At 37.8% G+C, this 19472-nt stretch overlaps 1 protein-coding gene across 10 annotated transcripts in view; it reads left to right on the top strand.

Annotated features, from left to right (window-relative positions):
- LOC134330959 (transcription factor 4-like) overlaps positions 1-19472 on the top strand; it is a 171355-nt gene that overhangs the window by 47551 nt on the left and 104332 nt on the right. For all 10 annotated transcript variants that reach the window (XM_063012270.1, XM_063012274.1, XM_063012267.1 and 7 more), the window contains one exon: positions 515-611. In XM_063012270.1, coding sequence (XP_062868340.1) covers positions 515-611 — 97 coding nt within the window. The remainder of the gene's footprint in view (positions 1-514; positions 612-19472) is intronic.

The following is a 19472-nucleotide window of genomic DNA, read 5'->3' as shown; positions in this document are numbered from 1 at the left end:
AGATCGACGTGCTCTTATTTCATTCCAGCGCGTGACACCATTCCCATTGTGATCATGTCAAGTTTTTATAATCTGCCTTTCCATTAAGACCATGAAGCACCGAGGAAAAGGAACACTTCCGTTTACGGAATGAATTGCCCCTTTGAATCTTAATTCTTATTAAGATTATTCAGTCAACTATTATTAATGTATATAAGATTAAAAATTTGTTCTATTTGACAGAAACAGTTAGTAGTTCAGTAGGTAGTTCAGGCCACAACTGCTAACACAAGATGGGCTTTTGTCCAAAGCTTGCAAATAATGTAAAACTATTTTGTAAACATGGGCAAAAATCCTAGTAATGCTGCTTTTCCATTAATTACTATCCACACTGGGGTGATATTTAACAGAACCTTTTTGGAGATATAATGTAAGAACCAGGTATTTACAATGAACTTATTTATACTTGTTACTGTTTGTTGAACAAAAAATGAATCAGTTTCTTTTCTTACCTTTGTGGTTTGTTTTCCTTCAGGTTTATGTGGATGGTTCACAATACACTCACATGGCCGGTCGGGACCAGGCATCGCACGAAAGCATCTCTCCACCCTACGTGAACTCAAGACTGACAGGTAGTGTGTCTTTGTTTAATTGTAATACTCTGTTGCATGTTGCAAGACAACAATTTCCAGTGTGTGTTGGAAGCAAAGCAAAACCTGTTTCACTGTAAGGTTTGTGTGGACTGGATATTCAGATAGATGTGGATATATATGAGCTAAGTGGATTTTTCTCACCTTCTTGACACTGTACTGGGTTCCAAAACACTGTGAGAAGATTAAGTAGACGTAAATGTGTGATTTAGTTGGTGTTAGTGGACACAGTGGCAGTGTTTTATTGAGTAGGCATGGTTAAAGCAGTATGTGTCTAAAAGAAACCTAGTCGCTATTGACGTCTTTCACATGAAAAGGGCTTTAAGCTATACAATGCTCTCTGTGGCTAAAGGCTTTGAAAGAATCTGTTGACTTGCATGTGGTTGTGTCTTTGCTTTTATTCTATTTCTGTACATTTAAAATATAGAATACAGGGGACAGTGGTAGCCTAGTGGGTAGGGCTTTGGGCTATATGAAATATTGAGAGTTCGAATCCCGGCTCTGCCTAGCAGCGTCTGTTGGGTCCTTGAGCAAGGCCCTTAACCCTGTCTGCTCCAGGGGTGCTGTACAATGGCTGACCCTGTGCTCTGACCCCAGCTGGGATATGCGAAGAAAGAGTTTTGTTGTACTGTACATGTGTATATGTATATATGACAAATAAATGCATTCTAAATACAATTCATTATTATTACAATGGAATTTATGTATTGCTTGGTTTTATTTTTAAATTAAAAAAAATATACTCCTTTGAATGTTATATTCAATATAATTATGTATATCATTATATATAATTTAATATAACTGTAGCCAAATTCTGTAGCCAAAAAGTGTGCCATACATATTTAAACCAATCCCAACCATGCAGTTAGTGGGGCATTAAACTGACACTACAGAACTATTTTTGCACAAATGTGGCTGTGCCGGATATGCAGTAATCAGAATATACACTTTAAATTCTGATTCGCTTGCTAAATCTGTAGATCAGCAAACTTTCTATTCCCTTTTACTCTCTTTAAGTAAATCAGTACAGAGCTGGCACTCACTTACCCATAATGTTGAGCTATGCCATCGGCTTGTGTGTCACAGTGAACAAATGGCCAGTGACACAGATTATCAGGCTGTGATATGAAAAAGCAAGACTAATTAAGCTTGACTTAAGCCATAAAAGATGTAATATGGAGCCTTAGGCAGTTTTCTCTATCTCTTTTTCTCCGTCTCTTTCTCTCTCTTATACATTGTAGCGAACACTCATAAATGATAGATGACATTCAGAAGCCAAGCTACAGTAGGAGTGTAAGGTGGATTTCCTCACTTCAGTTGTGATCTGTGGGTTTAAAAACACAGGCACTGCATAGACTGTGGATAGAAAGGTCTTTATTTTAAGATGTTCGCCAAATTCATGTTAATTTCTTGATTAATCAATTAGGGATGGGCATTTTGAAGTAAATGAGCCACTACTTGAGTAGGGAATGAGTGTGTATCCATTTCTGTGTCATACTGTGTTAAAAAACCAGCTGCTATTCAAAGTTATGTGTGCCCGTATACAGATACACAGAAGTACTTATACCCATCCATGGAACTTAACTGACCTTTTAAGTACGATTGAGATCATTAAAGTTTAAATGCACTATTGTACTTTGTTTGAGAGGACAGGTCTTGACATTTGGATGTTTTTGTTGGCTTGAGTGGCTGACTGGATGTGGCTGGTTTTCTCAGAGGATGCTGACTGTCCTTAACACTTTCACTTCCCGTTCACATCTGTGGAATCTAGAGAATGTTTGTTTCAGGTGCATACGTACAACAAAGAACCGATGTTACTTGTCTCCTGAAATGTAATATTGTTTAAATATAGCTGCAAATACAGCAACTCAGCCACTATAGTTTTGTGGAGACTGATGAATGACAGTTCTTGTTCTCATCATTTTACCATGTCACAATCTGGCCCAGAGCAGCCAATGTACATGTGTTGATTTGTTTTGAAATATCATAAGAATGATGGAGAATTTGTCTGAGAGAAAGCAGAATCATAGAGCTCTTTGCTCTGCCATTCAAACAGAATAGTTATGTAATGTGTATCTCTGGATTCCAACACAGAGAACTTTACAGATTACTGTGTCATGTTTTAGATAATCAGCACAGGGATCTGGGTCACCCTCTGAGCCCACACACATTCATCCTGAGCTCCATCTCGCTTTCTCTCCCTCTCTCTCGCTCTCTTGGTTTGCTGTCCTTTCTTTCTCTCCTCGCTCCACTCTCTTATTCACTCTATTGCACTCTCTTCAGGAGGTGTTTCCCTTTAGGCTGTACCCAGCTGGATCAGTCTGTTCACTTACTCTCACTCTCCCAGAGTCCACTCTTCACTTTGTCATTTACAGCAACATTAACTCATTAATTTCACTCACAATCACCTCAGTGTGCTAAGCCGGGTTTATACTGCTAAGGGACACACTGGGGATTTATGGTCTGTGTGTGTGTGTGTGTGTGTGTGCGCGCGCGCATGTGTTGGCAAAGTTATGTGTTAGGAATGGGTACGTTTATATAAAAAAAATTAGGAAAGACAAAAAGTAAATAACTAAACTGATTCAGGTGTACATTTACTAGATGTAGTATTTATATAGTTGCTGGGTTTGATTGTGGTGTAGGACGTTCTGTTATGTAATTTAGCTTGTTACATAGCCTTCTAATTCCTTATTAGTGAATATGATTGACAACAGCTTGTGACTTCTCTGTGCCCGTATAAATAGAACTTTTGCGTATAAATTTGAACTTTGCCAGACAAATTAAACCACAGTCAGTGGAAAAGTTTGCCAGTCAGGAATTTTATTTGGAGCCATTTCTGAGCAACCTAAACTTATCCAAACTCAGTGTATAAAACAGTAGTTACTTCGCCAATGCTGGGATAAAAGCCCAAAGCTGTGGTTTTGTGTTTAGAGTAAATTTGCTTAAAAAAATCTGTTTGTTAAAAAGAACACGGGTAATACTGTTTACAGTCAATTGAGCTTTAAATTACCATTTGGTTTGAGAGATGTCATTCAAGAAAGAAGTCACTGCTCTAAAATTAGCACCTTAAAGCTTAAATGAAAAAAGACAGTAATACATTGGTTATGGACAGGTAATACATTGGTTTTGATTTTGACACAGTGATAATAGGTATTTTGGGGGATTTGGATATGACTCAACTAGGAGAAATAGAGGAAAATGCAAAAGTAGACTTAAGTAAACGAAGAGAAATTCTTAATATAGCAAAGATTCTGAATAAAGGAAAAAAAACAGATAAAAATTAAGATAATTGTAAACAAAACTGGAATAGCTCAGTACTGTTTTTTGGAAGGGTGAAGGTGCTTGCATGGAACCTTGTTTAAAACTCCTGTGTACATGTTGGTGCTTTGTGTTTTTGCATGCATTTGTGTGTGTTTAAGTGGGGTTGAATAGTGTGTGTATGTTGGTGTGAGTGTAAGAGAGAGAGATAAGAGTATTCAGATAAGAAACAGGTACCTCTGTGTGTGTGTGTGTGTGTGTGTGTGTGTGTGTGTGTGTGTGTGTGTGTGCGGCTAGGAAAGTAGGTCTATGTGTGTATGATAGTCGTATAAGCCAAGCAGGTGCAAGTGAGCGAACAAAGTACTTCTTTACTGTCACAGACCCAGCAAAGAAGCACAATCCACTTTTTGGACTTGTAAGCAAGTTTGCTCAGTTTAAGAAATTCTTCTGCTGTGTGTGTGTGTGTGTGTGTGTGTGTGTGTGTGTTTGGTTTCTCTTCAGCACTTTTTACACAGCACCACTTCAGTAGTGTTAATTCAGCGGAGGTTTTCTTCCAGAATGCAGGATTTTTCTGCGCATCTTTAAAGTTTTGCTGATTTTTGCTGACTTAATTTATTAGCTTGTTTTAAATGATGTGGAAAACAAAGAGAGAACAAAAATGGAAACATTATTCAGGCATTTTTTGTAAAAAAAAATAAACAACTGCAATAAAAACAGCATAGCTTACTGGTAACTGAGCATTGATCAGTGCTCCTTTAAAGGTTCCTTCCCTGTGTATATTGTGTTTACATGACTTAAATGAATTAGAAATTATTTATTTATATACAAAAATTCTGCAGTCAAATTTTAAAACTGAAAATGAAAATTGTTAATCAACAAATACAAAAAAATTTTTGGTTTCATGTTTCACAATTGTTAGCACTTCAGCAAAAAAACAAATTGTTTAGCACATCCAATTTTCACCCAGTTGCGTTATGCTTTCTCTCCACTTGTGCTGACCCCCGCCCGATTTAGGATAGTGAACTGACACATGCCCCCTCCGACACGTGTGCAGTAGCCGACTGCATCGTATCACCTGCTCAAGGCGAGTTCATATGCGGATCAGCTTTGTGCACGAAGAGCCACACCCTAATCGTATTATCCCTCAACTCTGTGCAGACGTCATCAGTCAGCCAGCAGAGGTCGTAACTGCATGAGTTATGAGGACCCTAGTTCGAAGTTCGAAACGTCAGCTCTGGTGTGCTAGCGTGTTTTACAGCTACCGGCATGTGTAACTTTTTAAACACTTTTAAGTTTAACCTAAATGTTTAAGGAAATCTTCGGGAAATTTTCTGTTTGACTAGGAGCCTTCAGGATCAAGAAAGACTCTGGATTAGAGACGCCAATTAGAGCAGTTGTAGCCTAGCGGTTAAGCTATTGGACTAGTAATCAGAAGGTCATTGATTCAAGCCCCTTCACTGCCAGGTTGCCACTATTGGGTCCTTGAGCAAGGCCCTTAACCCCCAATTGCTTAGACTGTACACTGTCACAGTATTGTAATTTGCTTTGGATAAAAGCATTTGCTAAATGTTGAATTTTTGTTCTGGACTGTCAAATAAATAACTCAGTACTTTTATGCTGGGAAAAAAGATCGTAATACAAAATACAAAAATTCCAGCGTGCCAATAATTAACATGTAGATGTGTTTGAATTTTTGTAGTCATATAAATTAATTCACTTACATGCTTTCAGTGCAAGACTGAGCTTATTAACCACAAATACATTTGTTCTAACTTTGTTTTGCTCTTATGCGTAACACACAAACACACACAAAAATATAGAGACACACACTGGCCCAGATGGCATTTGATGGGCAGGGTCGAGGGTCCTAAAGGCACGCGCCTCCTCACGCTAATCTTCACCTCTGCCATTGTAATTAACACACTCCGTCGTTTCTAATGCCACCTTCCCATGCTGGGTCTGATCTGTCCCACCCCTCTGTGGCTTTGCCCTCACAGGCTAGTTACCACATTCCAGGATCGAGCTAAATGGGCAAACAAGCAGAGCAGAGTGAATAAAAAATGAAGAAATAAATTCCGATCGAGGAAGAGAGAGAGAGAGAAGGGAATGAGACAAAAGGGTGAAGGTCGAAACTTCTTGGCAGGAATCCCAGTGCTGAGAATCTCAGCTGGAGAACATCAGGTGTAAATTGACCATTAGCACTCTAGACAATCCTCAGTCAAAAAACACTTGCATGACATGACTTCTTGTTCATAAAGAGAACCACTAACACACCACTTATTATTACAGTTGGTTGGTTGTAATGTACTTAGGCAGTAAAAATAACTTTTCAATAATCTTAATCAATTAGTTAGCTTGTTAGGCATAGAAGTCATAATTAGTATTTTTTTTTATCTATACACCATTGTGCAGTCAAATAGATTAAAATCATGTGTGGGGTCAAAGGGGGTCATTCCTTTATTTGACAATAACAGGACTGGAACATACTGTACTAATGTCACATTATTCAGTTTTTGGACTGATGGTTTGCTAAAACTGAAAAAGCTATTATCTCAGTGGGTAGCACTGTTGCCTCACAGCAAGAAGGTCCTGGGTTCGATTCCCAGGTGGAGCGGTCTGAGTCCTTTCTATGTGGAGTTTGCATGTTCTCCCCATATCTGTGTGGATTTTCTTCCGGGAGCTCCGGTTTCCTCCCACCGTCCAAAGTGAGGTGAATTAGAGATACTAAATTGTCCATGACTGTGTTTGACATTAAACTTGTGAACTGATGAATCTTGTATAACAAGTAACTACTGTTTCTGTCATGAGTGTAACCAAAGTGAGTATAAATTACCCAGTGAATCAGACCCTCCACGACCCTGACCACAGTAAAGCAGTTGTAAAACAGACAGTGATGATGAACTTGAGTATAACAGAATATACAGACCCTTAAAAGTTTGGTTTCTGGTCTGTCAGGGTCTTTAAATAATAACAAATAGAAACAGCTATGCTTAGCTATTTTTGGGTCACTGGCTATTGGTAACAGTATTTTCATACACCCACCCACACACACACTCACAATTTATGACTGTGCTGCTGCAGATGCTAACTCAATATATTACTCAGTTTTTCCATCGTCCATTTAGATTACTGATGTTTTTCTGCATATTTACACCTAAACGGCTGTGAAAAAAGTAGTTGTGTGTGTGTTTGTGTCTGCCCTGTAATGAATTGGCAACTTGTCTGGGGCGTTTTCTACTTTTTGCCCAGTAAATTAGACCCTCGGCGACCCTGACCACAATAAAACTGTGGTAAAACAGACAGTGATAATGAACTTAAAAGGGTTTGTTTCTGGTCTGTCAGCGTCTTTAATAATACAAAATAGAAACAAAAGCTAATTAAACAGAAACACTTTTAACCTTTTAAAGAAAGAAAATCTTTTTATCAATACAATACTGTCCAGGACAAACACCTGTAAAGGTCAAATCAGCTTCAAAGTTCTAGCACTTCTAAGCTTTCACCACCAGAGCTCAAAGTAGCAGCCAAAGCCTACACACGTCACAGGATGCCTCCTTTGACATGTGTGCAGTGTTTGGCTGCTAGTCTGCAGCTCTCCTTGTCCAGTGGGGGATAGTGCAAGCAGGTGCAGAATTGCATTCAGGAATAGGAAATGACCACATTGAGGACTAGATTAGAGAAGGTGAGGATGCCCTAAAAATTGAACAAACTAAACAACTTCACTGGCTGTTGATGCACAATCGAACCACAACAAATCTTTTTAGAATGAATGTAATTCTGCAGGTGAATTTCCACATTCCACAACATGGTGTGACCAGGACTTAGGACACAGACTGTGTGTGTGGGTGTGTATCACTACAGGATAAAGTTACACTACAGTGCTGTGTGTGTGGGATGAAGATGTCAGACATAGCTCAGAGTTGCAGATGAGTCCTCTTGACAGCATGTAGACCCAAGTGTGTGGTGTGGTGTGGTGTGTGTGTGTGTGTGTGTGTGTATGTGTGTGTGCGCAGATGAGCCCTCGTGGGAGCATGGCCGGGTTGCTCATGTAGGACCGCACTGTGTGTGTTCGTGCACGCACGTGTGTGTGTGTGTGTGTGACAGACTGTGAAATGGCGCGTTGTTGCGCGGCTGTGCTGCACCTGGGCCCTTCAGCTCTGATTGATTGGTTTGGTCATGTGTAATGGGCCCATCTGCCTACTCCTGTTTTTCTTTTTTACTCATAAACACTGTTCCCAGCGGCTGAAGTCGCATCAACTGGATTTTGTTGTTTATTTTCACTTTTCGCTTCTAAAAAAAAATAATAATAATAATAGTCGGGTTGTGTAATTTAAACAAAAGTGAAAGAGATGGGCACTAGTAGAACACAATTTAATTCTGTATTATTTGAGGTGTTATAGTGTGTGTGTGTGTGTGTGTGTGTCATATTGTGAAGGTTTCTGCTCCATCCCTCTGTCTTTTTAATGAGGAAGACAAAAAACCTTTGTGAAGGCTTTGGCACAAATCTCCGTGATGACTTTTAATGCAGCCAGGAGTTTCCTGTAACGGAGCCAAAACTTAATTAAAGCTGCTGACATCATGCTGGACTAATTAAGCATGGCATTAATTAAGCCAGAATAACAAGTTTTTTTATATTTATTTATTTTTTATTTATTTATTTTTCCTTTTTAATTAATAATTTTTTTGTATGGGGGGGTAGTGAATTTTGACTTTTGGGGTTAAATCTCTGTCCAACAGGGCAAGAAGGAAAGGTGAAACACAGAAAAAGACAAATATTGACAAATATTGACAAAAGTAAATGGACACAGGATATGAAAAGTAGAGCGTCTCTCCGGACCAGAAAGAAAGAGAAAAAGGTATAAAGTTTACTTTTTTTTACCGGCCTGGGTTTTGTACCAGGCTGATCGAATCCATGCATCCTGATGGCTAATTACGCTTCGGAGAGCATCGACAGCTGCATTCATCATCATAAAACGTAATAATTAATGACATTCCGACAAAGAAAAATATGCAAATGAGCTCTCATTAGCATTTTCATATTCAGCTCCGATAATGCTTTTGCTGACAAGGTTGTAATTAATGAAAATTCATGTCGCGGTCGGGAGATTGGATCGGCTTCATTCCGCGCACAATTCCCAAACGCTGGCATTATGGAGAACGGGGAGCTCTGCCAACTTTTTCTGGGAAAAAAAAAGAGAAGGAAAGAAAAAAAGACCCCTAAAAGCAGCACATGCAAATGAGGAGTTGGCACGATGGAGGGATTTAGGAGAGGAGGAGGGGGGAGTGTGCGAGTGTGTTTTTGAGGGGCAGGTCTGGTTAACTCTTGCAGGTTTCATCCCAAATCACAGCATTAATCGTTCATGTGACTTGGTCCTTTCTGTGTGAAGTTTTAATGGTAAAGGTATTAGTGTAATTTGTTTGGCAGTTGGCACTGGCAGAAGATGTCAAAGTTCATGTGTCTGGGTAAAATAGATCAGCTTCCTTTTTGTGATTACTTTGAATTTTAATGGCATGGCTTGTAGCATAGATAGATAATGTATGAGGGAATGTGGTTTGCTTTTTTTGGGTTTAATGCCACTCATTATGTTCTACTTGCAACTTTTAGTGTGTTTAACAGTTTCACTCTTGCTGTGTGGTAGCTGGTCGGGTAGTTAGCATTAGCACTTAATGGATTGATGTAACACTATAGCGGAGCACTGCTGCAGTTAGTTAATGAGAACACACTTACGGCTGCGGCAGGCTCTTCTGTTTTTTCTATTGTGTGTGTGTGTGTGTGTGTGTGTGTGTGTGAGTGTTAGCGCTGAGGGGAATGTATAAGCACGTTTGGGAACACACACCTGTATGTCTGAGGGAACAGAGAATTGTAGTTGATTAGCATCACTCCACAGAGGTGCTGCTGCAGAGACGGAGCTGAGAGTGTGTAAGTGTGTATGCGGTGCGTGTGGGTGTGTGTGTCGGTGTATGTGTGTGAGAGGTAGACGGGAGGTGTGACCTATCTCTCTTTGAGGGTTAGAAGTTCTCACAAAGAAATTCACCGATAAGGTTTCTTTCCATCTGTTCACAGACAAAGACGTGTGTGTGTGTGTGTGTGTGTGTGTGTGTTTAACATGATGCTAGAATAGCCTTGTTTAAATAAAAATACATCCATTATTATTATTTTAATATTATTATATACCATTGATTACTTTACGTTTTTAGTTATATGAAATAGTATAAAAATATCCACTAAGATTGTTTTAATGTAAAATAATAATTAAAAATAATAACAGATGTTTTGCAGTATTTGTAGAAATTGGATGCATAGCTTTTAAATGTTATAAATTAATTTTAAACAGGTTAATTTATTTCACAACAAAAAAGTCAGGTGGTGCAACCACACTAATAAAATACAAAAAAATCTATACAAATAAAAATAATCATTTTGACCACTATATAAACCAGTATTAAATGATTTTTTGGGGTATCTACATTGCATATGACTTTAAAATGTATCTATTTTCTGTTTAAATAAAATGCTAGAATAAAGATAAATATGAATAAATAACAAATAAAAAATATTTATTGATAATTTATTCCCATGGCCAAGCTTTCCTTTATTAATCAACAGCTGTTGTAAAACTCAATCAGAAGAAAAGGTCTTTTTTCTGTATGGTCTAATTTCACTGAATATCATCATTTAAAACATTTTATCCTACGCGACTTACAATAGTGACTGAATACAATCCAAGCAATTGAGGGTAAAGGGCCATGCTCAAGGGCCCAACAGTGGCACCTTGCCAGTGGTGGGACTTGGACTGGTGATCTTCCAAACAATAGTCCAGTAATTTATACGCTGAGCTATCACCACCATAATTTGCTAATATTGTTAGGAAAGGTAGAACATCGATAATTTAAATGCTAAAATGACAAAAATAAATATAAATGTGTTTAACTGAGCTGTGATAGTTTATGAATTATTTGAATGCTACATTGTACGATCATATGATTATGTCCTGTTATAAAGTAAACAAGTAGACTTCTAATTTTAATTGCATTGTATTGCTAACACCTATTGTGACAGTGGGCTGTATAGCCAGAATTCTCTATTACAGTATATGGAACACTATATAACACTACACAGTATTATTTTTAGTAAACTAGCTGAAAATGTTGCTTGGTGTATATTTTTCCTACGCAGTGTTGGTTTCAAACCCAAACCATATTAACACGAATGATCATGTCAACTCCTGTATATGTGAAATCTCTCTCGTCTGTCATCATTCGTCATTTCTCACACATAAAAATGATATAAGTATAAATTATATATAAAGCAGCTTTGCACATTTCTATTGTTATGTCTATTTCATAATGTCAGCGGTACAGCCAATTCTACAGGTTGGGCCATCTGTATGTTCAGACTGTATTTTATCATATCATTCCACTTACTAGCACTATCCAACTAGCAATGCTACTTAAACTGAGGAAATGGGGTGAATGGGGGATTTCTAGGGGTAATGAGCACAATAACTATTTAGATAATCATTTATTTAAAATTATTAAAATATTTAATAAGGAGGCACTATAGAATGCATACACTAATACCTCAAATGTACTTTACATGCATATAATTAGTTAATTAAAAAAGATGGAAAATACCATCTATAATCTACATAAAATATATCAAAACTCTGTAGACCAGGACACACAAAACCCTAAAGTGTTTTTCTACTATTTCTACTATTTTTCTACTAGTAAGTTACAAACATTTAGTGTGAGAATAATATGCATACACCTCCAGGCCACCATGTAGCCTGCAAAATTATGAAACATCTCCTGCTTGTAATTTAACATTGCATAAAAGTTGTAAAGATAATTTTCATACACCAAGTATTTCATGTATCCTACATATGAAGTCCTATATTTATTAAAACAATTCACAGTAGCAGAAAACGCTTCACCCCATATAATGCAAAAACGATCTAAAACACCACCATCTCATCAAGACATGACAAACGATCACAAACAAATTCAACTAAACACGACAAAGCTGTTATTACTCACAATGATTGCAGCACACTATGAAAACACTACAAAAACCAAAACACAACACTCACACAACTCATCCAAGTACAATACAGATCATACAAACACACTCATGCAGTCACATAAGTACACTACAAACCACAACACCACACTCAAGAACAACACGAATCAAACCCCACTCGTACTGTACCGCAAGAGAAGATTTCGAACCATGCGTTTGATTGTGACTCTAAACAAACACGTGGCTTCCAGATATAAATATTCAGATTCATTTGTTGGAATTTATTATTGATTATACTTTTGTGTATTTGAATCTTTTTAAATCATACATTGTCATTTTTCTAATTGTTTCTTTGTCACAAATAACCACATCAAAAACATCACATGGGAAATGTACACAGCATTAGGGGAATATACCTTGATACTTTAATTTTTATATACATATACATAAACACACTCTATGGCCAAAGATATTTGGACACCTGACCATGAGCTTGTTGGACATCCCAAGCTTGTTGGACAATACAATAGTGACCTCTATGTGATATTTCAGCTATAGCAATAACCAAGGCTTCTCAGATGACTTTACTACACTTTACTACACCATCACTACACTTGTCTTTAGTCTTGTCCCTGCACTGTGTATATTATGTTGTCTTGCACTTTTGCACCCTGGAGGAATGTTGTTTTGTTTCAGTATGCACTTGTATACAGCTGAAATGACAATAAAGCCTTTCTTAAAGTGTGTCTGTGGGAATCTGTGTCCATTCGGTCACAGGAGCGTTTGTATGGCTGGGCACAGAGGGCACAGATGTTGGTCAGGAAAGACTTAACTGATGTTCTAATTACAAAGCTGTTCAGTGGGGTCAAGACCTTGTTTCATGCTGGAACAGAAAAGGCCTTCCCTAAACTGTTGCTGCAAAGTTGGAAGCATATAATATCGTTCATGGTAAACAGGGTGTCCCAATACTTTTGTCCAAATATATGTGTAATAATACATCAATTGGATGCAAATATTTTTTCATTATTTGACAGACATATTTAAGATGTCAGCAGCCCAATGATGTAGCAATAAAAATATATTAAAAAAGCATGTTAGATAAGTGGTTTTGCTAAATAAAAATGTGCATCCTTGTGTGTGTCAGCACATTGCATTTGGCGGAGGTTTTAGATGGCCCAGCATTTACCCTGTTGCTGGTGACAGGAGTATTTTCTCCAGACTATAAGATTTTTAAAGTAAAGGTGATTTGCATCGGTGTGTGACTAATCCGGTCCACATTCAAATAGAAAGTCATGTAGTGCTGCGTCAGGATCTGTTAATGCAAAAAAAGAGTTAGGAAACGACTTTACAAGGGCAGACACATTCATGCAATTTCTCTCTCTCTCTCTCTCTCTCTCTCTCTCTCTCTCTCTCTCTCTCACTGTCTCTTTCTTTCTGTCTCTCTCTCTCGCTCTCTTTTTGTTGTGAATGAGCCACCTTATTAGCGCTTCTTTAAGGCCGATCGAGGGTTCGCCTGAGCCAGAGTTGTGCAGCTTAAGCTTCCTCTGTGCCGCCGTATTTAATTTAGTGCTTCGTTTGAGTTCATTTGAATGAGAAAAGATCCCAAAATGTGCAAGATGCAGAATTAATACGTAATCAAAAATTTCAGTGCGCAAAAAAGTGAACTGATTTAAGAGAGAGGGAAAAGTTTTTAACAATGAGATCGGAACACATCGCTCCGGCTGCTGCTGCTGCTGCTGCTGATGTGTCTGCTTTTTGCTAAAAATGCTTTGTTGCATCTGTGAGTGTGTGTGCATGTGTGTGCCAGATTGGCACTGGGGGTGCTTTTCAAGGGTAGGGGGGGCACAGCCAGCCCTAGAATGTTCTCACGCCATACCCTACACTTCACACACACACGCACACACACACACGATGCGTACTCATACATGGCTGTTCACATTATTATTGACTTTATTTGTTCTGTAGTGTTTTTTTTTTATTATTAGCATTTGTCATCTGTTGAAAAACAGAACCCAAATATCTATTTTTTTGGGAATATCAGCAAAGCCACTTTGCTGTGTGTGTGTGTGTGTGTGTGTGTGTGTGCGCGTGTGTGTGCCAGATTGGCACTGGGGAACATTGGGGCGACACAGCAACCCCCTTAAAATGCTTTTATTCCAGACACAAATGCACTAACAGAAAATCATTCATCGTTAATAGTAATTCTAGTCACCCTAAACATTTTTATTAAAATAGATACATTAATCCTGTATCTGCATTGATCTCATTTAAAAAATGTATCATTTGAACCAAACATTAATACTCTTTAAATGTATTTATTTATTAATGTATCTTTAGGGAACTTTATTTTAGCTGGGACTTAAGACATGTCCCAGCATGTGCACGTCTGTCCGTCTGTTGTTGTTGTTTTGTGTGTGTGTGTGTGTGTGTGTGTGTGTGTGTGTGTGTGTGCGCGCGCGCGTGTGTCAGAAGCCCGCCTGAGCTTTGCTCCGATTGGCTAGTTTCCAGGTTTTCTGTTCTAATGCAGAGCTTTTGAAGTGTAGTTTGGAGTGCAGGGGCATTTAACACCAGCCGTGCCAACTCTCTGTCTCAGAGCGACAGGCACACTTACCCTGGGGTAACAGACGTGGGCAGGGTGGCAGGGGGCTTGGGGACATAAAGGCGGCTAAGGGGTGGGGGTGTAAAGAGGGCAGGGCACTTTAGGGCTTGCATTGTTAGATGTTCAGAAACTCGTTTTGAACCGGTAGGGTAGAAGTCTTCTGTGCGTCTGTGTGTGCGCCTGCTTTTGCCCAAAAGGGCGCAGTAGTGTGGATGAAGGAGTTAATTAACTAACACCCCTAGAAGGATAAATGCTTCATGTTAATGTGGAGCTCTGGTGTTTTTTTCTTGTTTATTATTTAGTTGGAGTGATGATTCTTTTTTAAGTTTGTTCTAGTTTTTTGTCAGTTTCTATTTTATTCTTTAATTTTACATATTTTACATTTGGTCATTTTAGTTTTAGCGATCAACTAGAAAGGAATTCATGGATACACATTAAACACTATTATTATTACAGTGACAGTGATTATTACACTAAAAACACACATTTAATTACAACCTCCATAATTATGAAAGAAATTCATTATATTAATCATTTGATTACTTACGCATACTTACGTATACTTTTACTTTGTATATCAGTTATGTTAACAGATGACTGACAATATAGACTTGAGTGTAACAATACTCACCTGCTGCCAATTGACTAAATATTGTAGTACTCATCCTATTGTTATTTTTTTAATATTCCACACGCTGCTAGCTTACATTATTTGTATATTACTGTATATTACCATTGGTATGTTACCATATATTGTGTACCTCTGCTTATATGTACATACATACTTTGGTCACTGAATACTGTACATACATACTTGCACACGTCCATACATTTTCTATATATTATCTGTATATAGTCTTATAGTTTGTATTTTCTTGTGTTTAATGTTTAATGTTCTTGTGCATTGTCTGCAACTTGTACATTGCTTGTACACTGTATTTATACTAGAGAGATACCATCAGCCGTAACCAAATTGCTTGTGTGTATCCACATACTTGGCCAATAAATCTGATTCTGATTCATTGATTAATTTTCTCAGTCCACTGAATAACTGAAAAACTTTTGTTTTGTTTATGGTCTATTAACCAACATTTTCAGCCTTATCCAATTATGTGTTTTCCATAGATCTAAATGCACATTTTTTTTACTAACAATATGACTGAAGCTCCTGCCATTCATATCTCAGTTGTGAACCCTCTTTCAAAGTCATTGGGAACATTTTCTCTCGTGATATTTAATCAAATCCAATGACAGCTTGAGCTTTAAATGTTTATACATACCACCGGGAATTGAATTGGTATGAATTGATTAATTGTATCACAGTATAAGTCCATTACAACATCTGCACTTATTATGTTACTTTACCTAATTATTCAGGTTTTTTCTTTAATTTGGTGCTGTATGAACGTGACGGGCATCAGGTGTAGTCTACAGGTTTTTAGTTTTCTGCTATTTGCTGGGTGTATTATAGGACACTAGAACAGACGAGGTGAACGCTTGTGAGTTTTGTACTGGTGTCTGCATTTGGTATCTAAATAGGGATGTGTTGTATTCTTGCAGGTAGCTGTGTTAAGTAAGTGTGTGAAATAAGGTGTGTGTGCCGGAGCAGATGTTTCCTGTCTGAGGCGGTTGAGGTTTTTCAGTGCAGCATGGATGATCATGTGTTCATATAATTCACATGCACTTATTTTATATCTATAAATCTCTAGCTAGTGTCTGTTGTAGAAATATTCATATTAATATTAACATTGAGTAAAACCACACAAGACAAGTATTCAGCTCGTAGTATTAGGGAATTACATAAACTAGATTTGTTTGGTTTACCAGTACCAGTTTTAAGTCAAGGTGCCACTTTAAAATCTATTAAATATTGAAATGAAATAAAATATTATCTACAAAAACAAGAAAAGACAACCATATTTACACAATTACTGTCTCATACACTACACACCATAGGCCCACACTGCAACAATGTTAAACCAGAAAGTGTAATTCAGAGTGCTCTATGCACGATTTGGGACAGTACATATTTTCTATTAAATTTTCCCCCCATTTTCCACTGCTTTAGACTCATCAGAGTTGCAGCAGGTCCAGTTTCACTGGGTCTATGGAATCACTGGGTGCAATTCAGTAACACTCACCTTAGACAGAGCGCCAATCCATCTATTTCATGGCTGAATGTAGTCATATCTGTATGCAGATGGCTGACCAGGTGAAGTGGATTTTACCGCTGTGCCACTCGCACCTTATTTGAGTGAATTAATTTATTAATAGTTCACTGATAAAAAACAATAACTGTTTGATACATGTTGTTGTTTATTGCTTAACAGAACAGTAGTTTATGTTTACCATGGAACTAAAGCATGCTTTCCTGAATGGGACTGTTGACATCTGATTTCAAAGGTTCTCAATTCTACCACTGCTATTGTGCTATTGTGCTATTGTGTGGTGTGCTGTCCTCTATGTTCTGAGTCATTTATGTCTGTTCATAGCACAACATGAATTGAACTAATGTGTGATATCCACAGCTTGGATCTTAATTCAAAAGTCAATGATCAGCTGTTGGAAATCAATTTATCTGACCTCTTTTTAAACTGATAACGTTGATTGGACTTTGACTTGTCGTTATTAGTTGATCGTAAATATCTGTAACTGATATGAAAGTAATCTCGTTTTTTGCTACCATCATATTTATTATAAAAAACTGAAAATTAAGAGACTGCAAGATTACAGGACGGAAGGAAGAAATATTGTGTGTATGTGTGTAAATGAATTAAGACAGAGTTCTAGAAATAGAGAGGACCAACTGACTGAACATTACAAGCTATGTGGACTTACAGGCATAGTAAAATAAATGTGTGTGTGTAAACTTAAAAAGAGGTAAAGAAATAAAGTATAGAAATAAAGAGGACGGAGCATTGTGGATTTAAAAACATAGTAAAATGAACAAACATTTCGCGTGTACGAGTGTGTGTTGCATAATGTTTTTGTTGATCACGAAACAGGAAGTGGGTCAGGTGTGTGTTACACTCATTATCCTTCTCCAGCTGTTCAGCTTCTGTTTTTACCCACAATCCCCCAGTGCTGAAGAGAGGTGTTGGAGCTGTTCATTACCATTTCTGACCTTTTCTTTATTAACTCACTCCTCCCACATCAATAATCTTTTTTCATTCTGTTCTAGCTCAAACTTTAGTCAACTAATATAAGTTCAAAAAATTTAGTTACAGAACTTTTTTTGCATTTTGAATTTTAGCTCTTGGCTGAATATTTATTAATTTTCTTGTATGGCTGTTGGTGTAGTGAGTTTATTTATCAGCACTTTGTAAGGTTGTGCTGATTGTTAATTTTCCTTAGTTGGCTGATTGTTCTGTTAACCGTGCAACATTTACATACTCCACAACTTCACAAAAATCTTCACAGTGTCTGAGATTTAGGGTTTTATATGCTCCATATAGGACGGCATCATTGCACAGTGGGTAGCGCTGTCACCTCACAGCTATAAGAGTCAGGTTTGAATCCCTGGTCCTTTCTGTGTGGAGTTGCATGTTCTCCCTGTGTCAGTGTGGGTTTCCTTCAGGTGATTCAAGTAAAGCAGTGGTACTTGTTCCACAGAAGTTACAGCACTGGTCTAGAAGTGACTATTACATAACTATACACTACACTGATTCTCCCAGTGTCCGTGTGGTTTTCCTCCAGGAGCTCCGGTTTCCTCCCACAAGTCCAAAGACTGTTCTTTTGCTTTTACGGTAACATATATAGCTTGCCTGTTTGTTTTTGCGAGGCAGTTGGGTTTATTGGGTAAGGTTGGCTTAAGTGGAGATAGGTAAGGCCAACAGTGTATTTATTCATTTATTAGGATTTTAATGTCATGTTTTACACACTTTGGTTACATTCATGACAAGACAGGTAATTACAGGTAACACAAGATTTATCTGTTCAAGTATTTAATGTTAAACACAGTCATGGACAATTTTGGATCTCCAATTCACCTCACTTGCATGTCTTTGGACTGTGGGAGGAAACCGGAGCTCCTGGAGGAAACCCACACAGACACTGGGAGAACCAGCGTAGTGTATAGTTATGTAATAGTCACTTCTAGACCAGTGCTAAAACTTCTTTACTTAAAGTGCCCCCAGGTGGTACTCCAGATTACCTTAAAAATTGTTCCTTCAGGCACAAAAATAAAATAAAATCTATGCCGAACACGTCATTTAAAACTCAACATGTTTTTATTTATTTTGTTTATTGATTTTTTTTATATAAAGCTGCCAGCAGTGGGTGTGAATAAAATTCCTGAACTGAATAACTGAGGAGTGTCCATATACCTTTGGCTATATAGTTTACATAACCGTAAAACACAATGTATCTACGTAAGGGATTTAATTGTACAAAGGGAAGCAGAAAGAAGTAAGAGCATGATGCTAAACAGATTAACATAGTGACTGTTTACATTCACGACATTTAGCGGACGACTTTATCCAGAGTGACTGACAGTTGTACACAATTATAGTGCAAGCAGTTGTGGGTGAAGGGCCTTGCTCAGGGATCCAACAGTGGTGTTGATGGGACTTGAACCATTCATTCAGTACCTTGGCTGCTGAGCTACCACTGCCCATTCTTATAATGCAATAATGTGCCTGTAGGAGTTTTACTTTAGAGATGTTCGTTAAGCTAATAGCTAAATCTACCCTGTCAAAACCGAACTGTACAAGGTTGTATGACATTCCTTTTTTCAATCACTCTGAACACACAGATGCTAAAATGCAGATTCACTGATCAGTGTCATTCCCCCCCCCACCCCCCCCCCACACACACAGCATTAAGCTACCATTTTCTCTAGTCTCATGTGCTTATTTTTTGCTAAATCATTCTGCTATTATTTGATTAGGTGGGATCAGTGATGTTGAAATGTTGCCTTGCACTTGTTTTCTGTTGCTTGTGTCATTTGTCTTTTGTCTCACTGTTT

The sequence above is a fragment of the Trichomycterus rosablanca genome, chromosome 16 (assembly GCF_030014385.1).
Source record: "Trichomycterus rosablanca isolate fTriRos1 chromosome 16, fTriRos1.hap1, whole genome shotgun sequence".
Classification (NCBI taxonomy): Eukaryota; Metazoa; Chordata; class Actinopteri; order Siluriformes; family Trichomycteridae; genus Trichomycterus; species Trichomycterus rosablanca.
The sequence above is the reverse complement of the archived record's forward strand: the minus strand, read 5'-3'. Positions and strand labels throughout refer to the sequence as shown.